Source organism: Oncorhynchus gorbuscha, linkage group LG22 (assembly GCF_021184085.1).
Source record: "Oncorhynchus gorbuscha isolate QuinsamMale2020 ecotype Even-year linkage group LG22, OgorEven_v1.0, whole genome shotgun sequence".
In the NCBI taxonomy this organism is placed as follows: domain Eukaryota; kingdom Metazoa; phylum Chordata; class Actinopteri; order Salmoniformes; family Salmonidae; genus Oncorhynchus; species Oncorhynchus gorbuscha.
The window spans coordinates 16237479-16252476 of NC_060194.1; the positions used below are offsets into that span (position 1 = coordinate 16237479).

General features: G+C 43.4%; 1 protein-coding gene across 3 annotated transcripts in view; it reads right to left on the reverse strand.

Annotated features, from left to right (window-relative positions):
• Window positions 1-12590: 12590 nt before the first annotated feature.
• The window catches only part of LOC124009608 (paired box protein Pax-3-like), a 39387-nt gene continuing 36979 nt past the window's right edge, over window positions 12591-14998 (reverse strand). For all 3 annotated transcript variants that reach the window (XM_046321554.1, XM_046321553.1, XM_046321552.1), the window contains exon 9: window positions 12591-14036. In XM_046321554.1, the coding sequence (XP_046177510.1) occupies window positions 14019-14036 (18 nt within the window). In that variant the 3' untranslated portion in view covers window positions 12591-14018. The remainder of the gene's footprint in view (window positions 14037-14998) is intronic.

A 14998-nucleotide genomic window follows, 5' to 3' on the forward strand; every position in this document is an offset into this window, starting at 1 on the left:
CCGTCTCAGGGAAGCTTGTTTGCCTGCTCGTTGTCCTCGTGAGACAAACGGTGGTCACACAACATACTGACTGGTTTTCTGATCCACGCCCAAACTTCTTTTTGAAGGTATCTCATGTTGCATTTATATTTTTGTTCAGTGTAGTTTACCATTTCATCCAGGATAAGCACCTGTTTCGACAAAGAATGGCACGTCAGTAAATAGTGCTCACTTATTAATATCCCTTTACACTTTTCTTTTTAAAACAGACAAGTCAAACACAGGAGGAAGCAATACTACACCTTCACCGCTAGAGGACAGCACAGTCGCAAAAGTCACAGCCTCCACTACTCTGGGTGTACCAGTATCTGAACTGTCAATCACACCTCTAATCACACCTATCCCCTAGTTGTATGGACCAAGAATGAATGCAGCAAATTACAAATTGTTTATCATATACATGGATTATTTCTGAACTTGGATCAACATGGACTCTTCAAGCAACACATACCACCCCTGCTGTGTCTAACCAGGTACATACCATTACCAGTCCAGCAGTCAAGTCATTTTGATCACGCAACGGACACAACACCACCAGTCATAACCCTGTTCTACAATATGCACACCACAACCATTGTCTCGAAGGACACAACTGAGATAGACCATAAGAACATCATAACCTCTTACAAAGGCAGGCTACAGTCCCCACTGCCAAGTTGCTCAAGAAGGAAATGATTGATTTTGTAAAGGCCATACTTTACAGTATGAGTAGGATCATCATCTTAAAACTGATCATATGAAATTGTGATTTTTTTCTCTCACAGATACCAAAACTCTGATCGCCCATTTTGAGGGTCTCTATTGTTTCAGCTGGGGAGAGAAGTGAGGAAGAGATCATTGAGGCGTTGCACAATGTAAAATAAGCTTACAATCATCAACTCTGACAAGGCTTCATTATTCAATAAAACGTTAGAAATCCCTACATAACCAGCATGAACCATAAATAGGCTATATTAAATCAACCTGCTGAGACACCAGGAAGGAGAGGCTTTACTTGTCTTCCTCTCCTCCTAGCTTGCAGCCCAGGTCCGAGCCTTTCTACAGAGGGAGTACTGTAAAGACTGCACACTCAGGATCAGAAACATCAGATGGACGTGAAACCAACATTTGATCCAAACCATTAACCCAAACAATCTTATGAGGTCCATGGCACTATCCCTCGTCGTATAAACCTAATATACACTAGGGTTCCAGGAGGGTTCTTTAGCTGTCCCCATAGGTTCCAGGTAGAACCCTTTTTGGTTCCAGGTAGAACTCCTTTGGGTTCCCTCTGTGGAAAGTGTTCTACATGGAACCCAAAAGAGCTCTACCTGTAATCAAATAGGTTCTACCTGGAACCAAAAATCGTTCTTCAAATGGTTCTCCTATGGGGACAGCCGAAGAACACTTTTAGGTTCTAGATAGCACCTTTTTCTAAGAGTGTAGCCTGGGCCCCACAGATATACCTACCTCTGAATATCCACAATGCCAGGTCACACTTTTAAGCCATTTTAATTTTGGTTCCGGCTATATCTTTTTCAGACTAATTAAATATATGGCCTATTCATTTTAAATATTTGTATTTTATGTTATTTGACCAGGTTGGTCAGACATATGCGATTGTCAGCGTATGATGATGTTTGGGCATTTGTCACAAGGAGGCAGTAGAACCTTTTCTTCTTTCCAACAGAAGCACAGTAAAATAAGCTTTCCTCTTTTGTTTCAACACTGTTTCATGAGTGGCTACCAAACAAAGTTATTTAGTGCAATTTGTGCAACAAATGCATTATTTAAAAGTACACACATAATGTTTTCATTTTTAGGTTAAACAATTTGTGCAGTTTTTAACGAATTCCTATTTGTATACGCAGAAAGAAAGAACATCAGCCAGAGCAGCGTGATATTATCCTTCCGCAGCACATCATTTTCTCTGAGGCGTAGCCCACATTTTTTAAGCTTTTACACGTGTTCCAAACTTCAGATAGGACAACAGGCGCTGATGTGAGAAAGCATGAGCAGTAGGAACACAGCGCAAAAATCTAATTATGAGAGAAGAGGAAGGAGATTCCACCGCCCCAGGGACCGCGTTGTCTTTTATAGCTACACCCGCTCTATCCAATTAGGGCAGTGCAGGCTCGATCTGACCCAGGATGCTGCTCCCTCTGACCCGGGAAATTCGGTTGTCCTCAAGGCCTACTCTCACCGCCTTTGACCAAGCTGTTAAAAGGTATCGACAGTCATGGGTTAGGTATACCCAGCTATTCTCAGCCACAATAGCCTTGGTTACCCCACTGAAGACACCGAACTAGGCTACAAACACTCTGCTGATTAATTGTAAAAACACATAGCTTACATTTGCGTCTTCATAAACTGGAATTTGTTTACTTTCTCTGTGTACCAATGCATGCCAAATATCTGACCATGCTTAATGGGGAGAAAATAATACGAGTGGAAGTGGAATCTGCACGAGCGCATTTAGGGATTGTGGACCTTTCCAGTCCGTTACTTTGACGCGATGGCTGGATGCGCGGCCACTATCACAAGCGGGCAGAGCGCGCGCGTTTGATTTGCCTCAAACGCCACGGTGATATGAGCCTCGTCTCGTGGCACGGATTCGGGAGGGGTGTTAAAAGTAGAACAGAACAATGCGTTGTTTCTTCGTCGTAGTCGTCCCTCTCAATCCCGGTTGTTTATTTCAAAGCATCGCTGTAGCAGTGCGTGGTGCAAATGTTACGCGTATGTTCTCATTGCGCACATCTCCACAATCCTGCTAGATGTCATTTATGTTAGTTCTCTTGACTGATCAATTCTAAGGGTTCGCCTTTCGCCATCTCGGTTTGTAAACTCAGCTCATATAGGGTCACTGAGGGGTTGAAATCAGACCAACCCTTTAGCTCTGAACATACAGTATTAGCTTGCTGCTCACAAGGGACAACTTCCCAAGGCGATGGCATAGGAATGCCACTCAGACCATGGCTCTGAGTAGGAGCATATAACTTTGGGCTTGATTATGGTTAACTTGTATTTAAATGTAGACCAGCCAATGCTTAGACCAAGGTCTCTTTTCCAGATGAGCCCTGTGTAGCACCGCAATACACATTCAAATAGAATAAGCACATTAAACTACACATTTGAATACATATTAAAATATACGTTATCATACACAACAATACACGTAAAGCAAAACACAATCGTAAAAAAACAGACGCATTCTTCAGTGAAAAGGTCCCCTAACAATCATCTGATATGCCCTAGAGGCACCAATTCCTCCATTTTTAAAGTGCATTGTAGATCATTCAACACATAAAGTGCAAAAAAGAAGAAGCAGATCTACCCAACTTAGTGGAGATCAAACAGATCTCCAGAGTTAGTCATCCCTGAGCCCTGGTCCAGTAGGCCTTGCCGTAGGTTATAAGGTAAGGTATGGCGAGAGTTTATGCAAGATGGTTTTATAGACAAACGAGTGCAATGCATCGATCTACAAGAGGGCCAGCCCACATCTTGATACAAAAAGCAATGATGTGCACTGAAACTATCTCACGTACTAAAGTGCAATGCGCTATGATAAACTCCACCCAATGACTTCAATACAGTCCCTTCTGCATTCATATAGATGATATCGCCATATTCAATAAGCAGAATGAATGTTGACTGAATTCATCGTTTTCTGCTCTTTAACGACAGACAGAACCAGTTTCTATAGAAGAAGCCTATTTTAATTATTCATTTATTAACTAATTAATCAACATGCTTTTTTGAAAGATAGCTTTTCAACAATCCAGATTATATTTACAGGGGCACCGTCCAAAGTACATATGCATAAATCATTAGATATGTGATGTGGAAATTAATATACACTTGTTTTTAACTGTATTAAGTTCCAATTTCAGTTCAACAAATGCTTGGCAGATTGAAGCTCTGACAGAGCCTGGTCAGCTGTGGGGGCAATAGCACACCACAGTGTCATCTGCATACAGGTGATTCTATTTTTGATTTTTTACAGATAAACCAATATTGTTAATGTAAATAGTAAAAAGAACCAGACCAAGAATTGATCCCTGTGGGACACCCTTTGTTATGTCCAGAAAACCTGATTTAACGCCATCGGTAAATACACACAGTGTTCTGTCCTTTAAATCATTTTCAAATCAGCTGCATGCAGCCTGGTCCAGGCCAATTGATGAAAGCCTCTAAATTAGTAATGAGGGATCCACAGTGTCGAAGGCTTTAGACAGGTCAGTAAATAGGTCAGCACAATGTTTATTTTTATCCAAACAATTAAGAACTTTTTTTTAAGTAGCAGAGATAGTACTATGACCTGTTCTGAAACCTGACTGGTGTACATTTAGAATACATTTAGTAGTTAAAAGTATCTAAGTTGAGTATTTACCAAGGATTCTAGGAGTTTTGTTGGCAAGAGAGTTAGGAAATGGGGTGATAGTTATTTGGGCCACAAGGGTCACCACCTTTGTAAAGGGGGAGTATATTGGCCGCCTTCCAGACCCTGGGGATGGTACCAGAAATAATTGTAAGGTAAACATTTGTGTTCAAGATTCTGCAATCCGAGGAGGATCAAGCTGCAGCAAGAAAGGACCAAGCAAATCAGTCAAAGTGGATCTTGGACAAGACATCTAGCACATGACAAGAAGAAAGTTGTTGAAATTAAAAAATGTTTCACTGATGTTGACGGAACTTCCATTGAGCCAACTATAGGCTGGGAGAACGGGTCAGTTAAACCACAATTTCTTTCAAAGAAAACAAAAAAATCCCTACAATGGATAAATGTGTACAGTATTTTGGCTTATGGCCAGATCCATAACCAAAAGCAACATTTTGGGGTGATAGTGATATTTAGAGAACATGATGCCACAAGGGTTGATTTCGCATACTGTATTTAGCCACCATTCCCCCTTTTTTCACTCTGTCACACTTGAAGATATTGTAATGAGCAATGTCAATGTCCTTATCCAGGAATCAAGCCATTCACCCAAGTCTCTGTGAGAACCAAAATATGATGGTCACAAGATGATTAATGACAATGCCCCTGGAAATCTGTAGCAGTATGATGATAACGCTGTGCAATAGTGGGAACGGGAAAAGTGAACTGAGCAGGGGTTGGACTGTTTTTGAGTCAATGCTATGACAAGCCTATGACATACACTACATGACCAGAAGTATGTAGATACCTTCTTGTTCGAACATCTCATTCCAAAATTAATGGGCATTTATGTGGAGTTGGTCCCCCCTTTGCTGCTATAACAGCCTACACTCTTCTGGGAAAGCTTTCCACTAGATGTTGGAACATTGCTGCGGGGACTTTCATTCAGCCACAAGAGCATTAGTGAGGTAGAGCACTGATGTTGGGTGATTAGGCCTGGCTCGCAGTCTGCATTCCAACTCATTCAAAAGGTGTTTGATGGGGTTGAGGTTAGGGCTCTGTGCAGGCCAGTCATGTTCTTCCACACCGATCTTGACAAACCATTTCTGTATGGACCTCGCTTTGTGAATGGTGGCATTGTCATGCTGAAACAGGAAAGGGCCTTCCCCAAACTTTTGCCACAAAGTTGGAAGCACAGAATCGTCTAGAATGTCATTGTATGCTGTGGCATTAAGATTTTCCTTCACTGGAACTAAGGGGCCTAGCCTGAAACATGAAGAACAACTCCAGACCATTATTTATCCTCCACCAAACATTACAGTTGGCACTATGCTGTCGTGGCAGGTAGCGTCCTCCTAGGAAGCGGGATTCAGGAAGTGTGATTCATCACTCCAGAGGACTCGTTTCCACTGCTCCAGAGTCCAATGGCGGCAAGTTTTACACCACTCCAGCCGATGCTTGGCATTGTGCATGGTGATCTTAGGCTTCTGTGCAGCTGCTCGGCCATGGAAACCCTTTTTATGAAGCTCCTTTCGAACAGTTATTCTGCTAACGTTGCTTCCAGAGGCATTGGAACTCAGTAGTGAGTGTTGCAACAGGGGACAGACCATTTTTACATGCTTCAGCACTCAGCGGTACCGTTCTGTGAGCTTGTGTGGCCTACCACTTCGCAGCTGAGCCGTTGTTGCTCCTAGACATTTCCTCTTTACAACAACAGCACTTACAGTTGACGGGGCAGCTCTAGCAGGGCACAAATCTGACTAAGTGACTTGTTGGAAAGGTGGCATCCTATGACGGTGCCACATTGAATGAAAGTCACTGAGCTCTTCAGTAAGGCCCTTCTACTGACAATGTTTGTCTATGGAGATTGCATGGCTGTGTGCTCATTCTTTCATATTTGTATATACAGTAAAGTTGAATTAGATCTTTAGAAAAAGGAAAGGCACTGTGATACAATATATTTTTGTATCTGTGTTTAAAATATTAATTTTCTTTAAAACCTCTAGGGCTCTATTTTAGCAAACGTAACACTAAGTGCAGTCGGTAACATAAATCTAAGCGCAGTCGGTAGCGCTATAGGTTCAGCAGTGTTTCAGAAATATCTTTGCTATTTTCACTATCCCAATTATTGGCGCACTTGCTGGTGTTGGCACGAAAAGGCTAGGTTTTGATGAATTAACAAGTTGTGTGGAGGCTTGGCCCCACATTGGCCAATCAGAACGTGCTCCATGGTGAAATATGTGGTTGCTTCAAGTTGTGTATTTACAGTCTTTTAAGTACTGCCTTGGAATTAATTCCAATGCCAATGTTAGTCCGTTTTAGTTTGTTAAATGGCTTACAGAAATTAAATTCCAAAATGTAGACCTATCTTTGCTAAACACGTTAACGTGAACCCATTTGCTGTCCACATTGGTCCAAATAGTTGCTTGACTTCAATAGCATTCACACTGATATAGGGGCTAGGCCTACTGTAAATTGCATTATGGCTGAGCATGTACATGCAAAACATTGTCAATAAGCAAGATTCAATGAATTATTGATAAGGCCTAAAATGAGAACGAATAATTCTAACAATTAAACGGAAAACAAGCCATTTTTACAGGTTACAGATAACTTCTACATACGAGATTCACAGGTATTCGCCAACGTAGCCAACATCGTGGAGGGGGTATGAGGAGGGGGGGGGGAGGGGTTTACGCAGGTCCAAATCTGAATTTGCATGGCCAAAATAATGTGGGCCTGCCTACAATGCAAAGGTTAAAAGGGAATGTCGGCTCACTGTTTTACTCCTCTCAAACGTAATATTTTAATATAGTGATTAAGATTCATTTCCAAGCCATCTCAGGAGCCAAACCCTTTATCGGCTGTATTGACTACTTCACGATTGCATTGGGCAGACAAAAAAAGCCTTTTTTTGAGAGGAGGGGGCGCTACGCTTGGTTATTAATCAAATAAAAGGAAAAGGGGAAAAAACACATGTTTTTATGTTTCTCAATACGAAATTTATAGGCACATTAGGCTACCCTTGTTCCACGCGCATATGGGCGGTCTGCGTCACAGCTGGATGGGCTGCGTTTCCGCTGTCAAAGTTCATGCCATATAATCAACTGTGACACTGCTAAAACTAGCTTTTAGTTCGTCTTAAATACCCCTATCAGCGCTGCCTGAAATTAGCACTTTAGATCATGTTTTTAATGGCACACCTCAAATATCTCCAACCCGCCCTTCTGACCAAAATCAAGCTGATATAAAACAGGTAAATTGCCGAACCTGGTGTTAGGTCTGGAAATGCTAGTGCGGCAGTTTTGGCAAGAGGAAATGGCAAACTAACGTGGGTTTGACACTGACGCTGCCTTAACGCCAGCCGAAAATAGAACCCTTAGGAGGCAGAGCATTCTACAATGACATGGCTCTATACATAACTGAGCAACGCATTGAAGCATTGAATCTGTTTTTGGTTTGGGTACCGTTAAGAGAACCCGTGGTGGCGTGTCTGGTGGGGTGCGTATGTTCGTTTGGGAGTGTATGCAAATAGATTACACAAGTGCTTAGGCATTTTTCAACACACAACTGTTTCTTAAAAAGGCTAGAAGAGAAGTAGTCCATTTGTCCATAAACGTAAACCACGAAAGACTATCGTGCATGTTTATGATGTTAGTTCTGTGTGTGTGGTTCAGGTCCAAGGTGTGCTGCTTTGTTTTTAGCCAGCTGCAGCTTTGCTCTTCTTTGTGGCACCTGACCATGTTACCGGACATTAATCAAGATGGGATGAGATCAGAGCCTCTGAACAACTAGTACAGTTGATCGTTGCGTCAAAAACTCAGAACATCTTTTTACAACTTTATTGCTCATTATTGTGCAATAACACAAACAAACACCCCACTCAGAACAGGTTCTCTGCCCACGCATGTTTTCATAATTGTTAAGTTTATATGTCAAATGTAATGATTTGTCTCTTTCTACATGCACACATGTTACCAAAGACACAAACACACACACTATCCATTCCACCGGGCCTTTTAAGTGTCTCTTACATTCTGTGGCATGTGGCGTGTGTCATGTATAAGGCCCTTCTGGAATTGATCCTGATTGGACCTCACAGGAGGAGATTCCGGCCTTCCGATGACCCACACTTTGAGATGTCCCCCCCCCCATCACAGGCAGCCCTCTTCTGCATCCCCCACCCCTGATCCCCTCCTGCTTCCAGTGTCTCATTTTAAAATGTTGAGGAGGGGGAACAAAATTAAAGAAATTGTAGCTGAAGGTTTCACAAAATCACTAGCAGGTCCGCGAAAGGTCCATATTGAAGTTTTCCTGGATTTTCCGACTGTCAAAACATCTCTCTGCAGCATTGCCTCACGGCCAGCCAGCCCGCCAGACAACCCAACCCCAGGGCTCAGAGTTTCCTCTCCTTTACTCTACTCTTCAAAGTTAAATCTACTCTTTGTCGTTCAAATTCAAGTCCAAATCGTCTGTGTTCAATTTCTCCTTCCCTCCTCCTCCTTCGCCCATGAACTCTATGTAAGGGTCCTCCTTTTGTGCACTGTTGACAAAGCCCTTGAACAGGGGCATAGCCAGGAAGGAGTAGAAACCAATGACAAAGCCCTTGAACAGGGGCATAGCCAGGAAGGAGTAGAAACCAATGACAAAGCCCTTGAACAGGGGCATAGCCAGGAAGGAGTAGAAACCAATGACAAAGCGGATATAGAAGTAAGCGTTGTCGCAGGACGTCCTGGGGTCCTCAGCCATCGGGGTTGGGGTTGTGATGGGCATGGGGAGGGAGAATGATGGGGTGGTGGTGGTGTTGAGATTGCGGTGGACACATAGTTACAACCATTGGATTCCAGTTCTTCTAGGATGATCTTCCTGCTTTGTGAGAGTGGTGCAAGAAGCAGGGAAATAGATATGAGAGGGAAATAGAGATGTAGGGAAATAGAGATGTAGGGAAATAGAGATGAGAGGGAAATAGAGATGAGAGGGAAATAGAGATGAGAGGGAAATAGAGATGAGAGGGAATTAGAGATGAGAGGGAAATAGAGATGTAGGGAAATAGAGATGAGAGGGACATAGAGATGAGAGGGAAATAGAGATGTAGGGAAATAGAGATGAGAGGGACATAGAGATGAGAGGGAAATAGAGATGTAGGGAAATAGAGATGAGAGGGACATAGAGATGAGAGGGAAATAGAGATGAGAGGGAATTAGAGATGAGAGGGAAATAGAGATGTAGGGAAATAGAGATGAGAGGGACATAGAGATGAGAGGGAAATAGAGATGAGAGGGAATTAGAGATGAGAGGGAAATAGAGATGAGAGGGAATTAGAGATGAGAGGGAAATAGAGATGTAGGGAAATAGAGATGAGAGGGACATAGAGATGAGAGGGAAATAGAGATGAGAGGGAATTAGAGATGAGAGGGAAATAGAGATGTAGGGAAATAGAGATGAGAGGGAAATAGAGATGAGATGGAATTAGAGATGAGAGGGAAATAGAGATGTAGGGAAATAGAGATGAGAGGGAAATAGAGATGTAGGGAAATAGAGATGAGAGGGAAATAGAGATGAGAGGGAATTAGAGATGAGAGGGAAATAGAGATGTAGGGAAATAGAGATGTAGGGAAATAGAGATGTAGGGAAATAGAGATGTAGGGAAATAGAGATGTAGGGAAATAGAGATGTAGGGAAATAGAGATGTAGGGAGAGGATAAAATAAAAATGGTATCAAAAGTATCCAATGGTGGAATGAGAGACAATGAAGAAAGAGTCCTAGAGAGAGGAAGACTGTGGAGAAAGACGTGCAGAGGGAAACTAAGAGAAGGGGTAAATGGAGAGATAGAGGGTGAAGTGACGACACAGCTGCATTGGGAAAGGAATGTTGTTCTTAACCTGGCAGCTCTCTGACACTGGACTAAGAGGCATTGCTGAGATTAATTCCACTTACCACCCTTACCAGTAAAAGACCACGGCAGCTACAGGGCAAAGTTCGTTCCTCCGGGCAAAATATCAGAGAGAGTTCAGTCTATCAATTATGATATAAACATGGTTGAAATGTCATACTGATAAATGTCACTAGGCTAAAATAGCATACACACACCATGCAGAAAAGTCATGCCAGATCAATGTATCCTTTTTAACTTTTTGCCTTCAATCATAACTTTGCTTTACCCAAAACATTGATCAAAGCTTATTTTTCTCTTTCTCCCTCTTCCCGCTCTATCTTTCTCTAAAATCAACGATTATTCACTCCTCCCTCCCTTTCTATCTCCCTCCCACTCTTCTGAAACACCTCCTCCCCTTCCTTCACTTTCTATTGGAGGGCCGGGAGGCTGCAGGAGACTGGCGTTGTTGTCAGCTCCGGTCAAGTACTCTACACATTTCAAAGAGTGTTGGGGTCAGGGGTTAAGTTGTCTCCAGTGTGTGGCTGCTTGAGTGACACTCTGCTTCAGAGGAGGCCTTTGGCTCCTACTTCCATTGTGTTCAACAAGTTAAGCACTTGTAAAAAGAGTTTGCAGAAGGACTAAGAAAACAGTGGAATGGTATCTTGCCTTGATCTCTCAACGTTAACGTTCGAGCTTGGACACACAAGTAAACATTAACACGCAACCATACACACTATTGAAAATAAACACACACAATGTAGGAAAACATGCACACACACAGGAAGATGTATGAACTTATACATGGACACACACACTCACACACCATATAAAATGAGTGACACTGCCAGCTGCATACACCTGATCCCTGGATCCCCCCGTCAGAGAGAGAGAAAGAAAGAACGAAAGAAGATGAGAGGAATGAGAGAGTGATAAAAACACCGATATCCATAACTTGTGAAGTGTCAGACAACTGGCTGAGTGTTTTTCTTTCTGCCAGGGCGCTAGGATCGGAACGTTGTGCCCTCTGAACCCCATGTGTGCCCCAAATGGTGCCCTATGTCCTAGATAGTACACTACTTTTGACCAGAGCCTCTTTTAGTGCACAATCTAGGGAATAGGGTGCCATTTGGGACGTGAACGCAGTCTGAACCCCAGTCTGAATCCTAGAGAGACAGTGGCAGTGACTAATGTCCCTGTGTGTCTGTGGTGTTGTGTTTAGATCGTTTACAGGGTGCTCTGTTTTACTCATTACGGGTGTGAAGGGTCCCCCGGGGAGGAGGAATTTGTCCGAAAGCGGTGTTTATGAAAGGGAATATAATTATGAATGAGTCAATGTGCCTTTAAAGTGTTAGGGAGCCACTGTGCTGCAGGGAGAGAGAACATGAGTGGATGAGAGGCACCGACCGACTGTCCGTCATCAGTCATAGAGAATGCTTGTTCTTAGACCACAATAAAAACATGTTCTATGCTCAATTTGCTTTTTTTGTGTGTGTGTGTGTGTGTGTGTGTGTGTGTGTGTGTGTGTGTGTGTGTGTGTGTGTGTGTGTGTGTGTGTGTGTGTGTGTGTGTGTGTGTGTGTGTGTGTGTGTGTGTGTGTGTGTGTGTGTGTGTGTGTGTGTGTGGTGAGTGGGTGGGTGGCAGATTGTTCCACTTATTTTTCTTGGAAAACTAAACATATCTTATTGCAGGAAAAACTGTAGTTTCCAATATGGATACTTGAAATATGAATGAAAGAGTGGAAGTCCTGAATGAAAAACTCAATTCTGAATTTCGGTAAAGAAAGGCAGTGGATGGTGACTTGGGACATTGCCATCTTGTCTTGTCTGAGTCATTGCTCCGTTGGCTTGAGTTCCCTTTGTTTCATACAGTTACAGCATCTCAGTGTTTCTTAACCTTGGTCCTGGGGACCTAAAGGGCTGATTGAAATGATCAACTCATCATCAAGCCTTGATGATTTGAATCAGGTGTGTAGTGCGAGGGCAAAAACAGAAATGTCAACCACTTTGGGTCCCTGGGACCAGGATTGAAGAACGCCGCAGGGTATCTAAATCAGATGTACCTAAATGTAGAGGTCCTGAATGGGCAAGTAATCTGTTCTCAGTAATCTCATCAATGACACGTACCCAAATCCAGAACTAGTACATATCTTGTCATAACTCGTAGTTAGCTAATATCTGTAATGACATTTTTCAGGACATAATCAACATTGTAACGCCCATAGACGGTATGGTAAAGACAGACACACATTGGTTTGAAATAAACACTTCAGCCTGTACACATTTTGATATATTTTATTATAAATAGTAAATAGTGCTGCATTTGACACGAGACACATTAAAACACAAATCATCTTATGAGTCATAAATGAAAATGATATATGTATACAAAAGAAACAAGGCAGAAAAAGAAAGGTTTGATTTACTACGAACAGAGAAGAGGTGGTCTGAATAAATACTAAATTAATGAGAGTGGTATGTTTTACCACGTCCAATTTACACTTGATTGGACTGTGACTGGTAGCCTGGGCCTGTATTCACAAATTGTATCGGAGTAGGAATGCGGTTTTGCCATTTTGATCATAACTAATATCATTATATGGACAGGAGGGACCTGATCCTAGATCAGTACTCCTACTCTGAGATACTTTCTGAATATAGGCCCTGGTCCTACTCCGATTTCTTCTCAAATCTCCCATTGAAATCAATGCAAGGTTTATGCAAAAGTCCAAGCTACCTGTACGTGCACAGATCTTGTGTTAGGATGATTCTCGCTTCAACGTGATCCGTGCAACCCAGCTACCATTGTTTTTGCTCAAAACAATATGGATTACAAAAAGGATGTAGTCAGTTAATTGAGGAGATTGTTATACAGGGATGTGTCAATTCATTTCATCTGAGGTTTGAATGTATTGCACTTCTTTGGGTTGCAGCAGCTTCCATCTACTACAGTATATTTCTCTCTCTATCATCCTAGTTGGGTGAAAGACTGTCCAGACCTTCACTGTCCAGACCTACAGCACATATGCTTAGAGTCATTTTTACAAATCAAATTGATGGCAGTTTTTCTCCTGATAGAACACATTTAATTTCCCCAAATCATATCAAATAATACAAAGTCTCAGCACGCAGTATTTCCCTAAGACATTGTGAGTGCCTTTACATAGAGCATTGTGGCTGAGTGAGCTGTGTGCCTATTGCAGGTCCATACATCATCCTTATGCCTCGGGATTGTGCCCTAAAACCTTATTTTCCTCCCTTCATCACAATATACCCTGAAAGCACATCCGTGGAAGGAAAACTGTTTACCCAGTCCTCTCCCACTCTCTGCCACTTATTACAAATCAAAGGCAGAGTGTTGAATGAGTGAATGTGTTTCTTTGTTGGGGTTTAATTCACTCCTTTTTTTATCCTCTTCTTCTCCTTCTCTCCATTTATTTTTCTCGTCAAGCATGGAGAGCGAGGCGTGCTTGGTTTTCGGAGCATGAAGTGAAGCGCGAGCGGGCGAGTGCCAGGTAACTAGAGAGGGCTTCCCCTTTGGTCCTGATTATCCCATTGAGTCAACCCTCCCCCTCACATCCCCGAATCCCCAAAACAACCCCCTTCCCTCCATCTCTCTGGGTTGTCCCTTCTCCTCGGGGGCTGGGTGGGGAGAAGGCAGAGGGGGGAAGAAGAGAGGAAAGGGGAGTGCTCCAGAGTTGACTGTCGGGTTGACCAGAGATCTCATCCACTCCTGGCCATGGTGGGGCTTCAGATAATGAAAGGCACCTGAGAGAAAAGGAGAGAGAGAGAGAGGGGAAGGGTTGGAACTGTTCTCCATTGGGTTTCATGTCACTCTACCTCCTGTGTCGGGGAAACATCATGCCTGATGAGTAAGGAGGTAAATAGTGGGTGAGAGGGATGAGAGCTGTGAGAGGTGGAGAGAAGGGAGGGGTTGCGGGAGTTAAAGAGAGGCAAGGAGTGTGAGGCAGATCTGGGGCTTTTCCCTGTGGCTGGGCTGTACTGTACTGTACTGCCTGCCCCTTGCTGCGTTGGTCCTGGCTGTGGCTCTGCTCCAGTGATCAACAACAACTCAGACTGCATCTGACCTGCACAGAAACACATGGTTCTAATCCCCGCCTGCCAGAGGCCATTTCGCTCCCCGTTAAAAAGGCCCCCTCTCAAACCCACCTTCCACCCAACCCTCTCTTACCAACCCCCTACCCCTGCGAGCTGCCTGCACACAGGTCCCGAGCCAAATTAATGACATCAAGATGCCGCCACTGATGGGCCAGTATACACTACTCAACATGTGGCAGTGTACCTCACCCCCACCACACTAACTCTACTACCCCCCCCCCCGCCGCCTGTCAAACATGTTTTGGGGAAGCCGCCCACTTGATTTGGGGAGGTATCTTTGTTACCCAGGGGTCATTACATGGCTAGGTGAGTGAGCGGAGGGTTTGGTGGTCCAGCTCATCACACGGGTCGTGGAAGGTCACAGGCTGATGGTTTATGGGGGAGGCCCCATTGACATACCTCTGTATCGGGCCACGTGGATGTATGGCGTGGGGTAAGTGCTTGAAGGTAATAGTAATGTAAACCGAAGTGCCCTCTGGACTACTAGCCGTGCCTCTGACATACATGTAATGTCACAGCCTGATTTGAGAGCGTGATTCAAGAGGCTCACTCATCATGTTGGCCTTTGCAATTAACGTGGGTTATGATTCTGAAAACCTAAACCTTGAGCA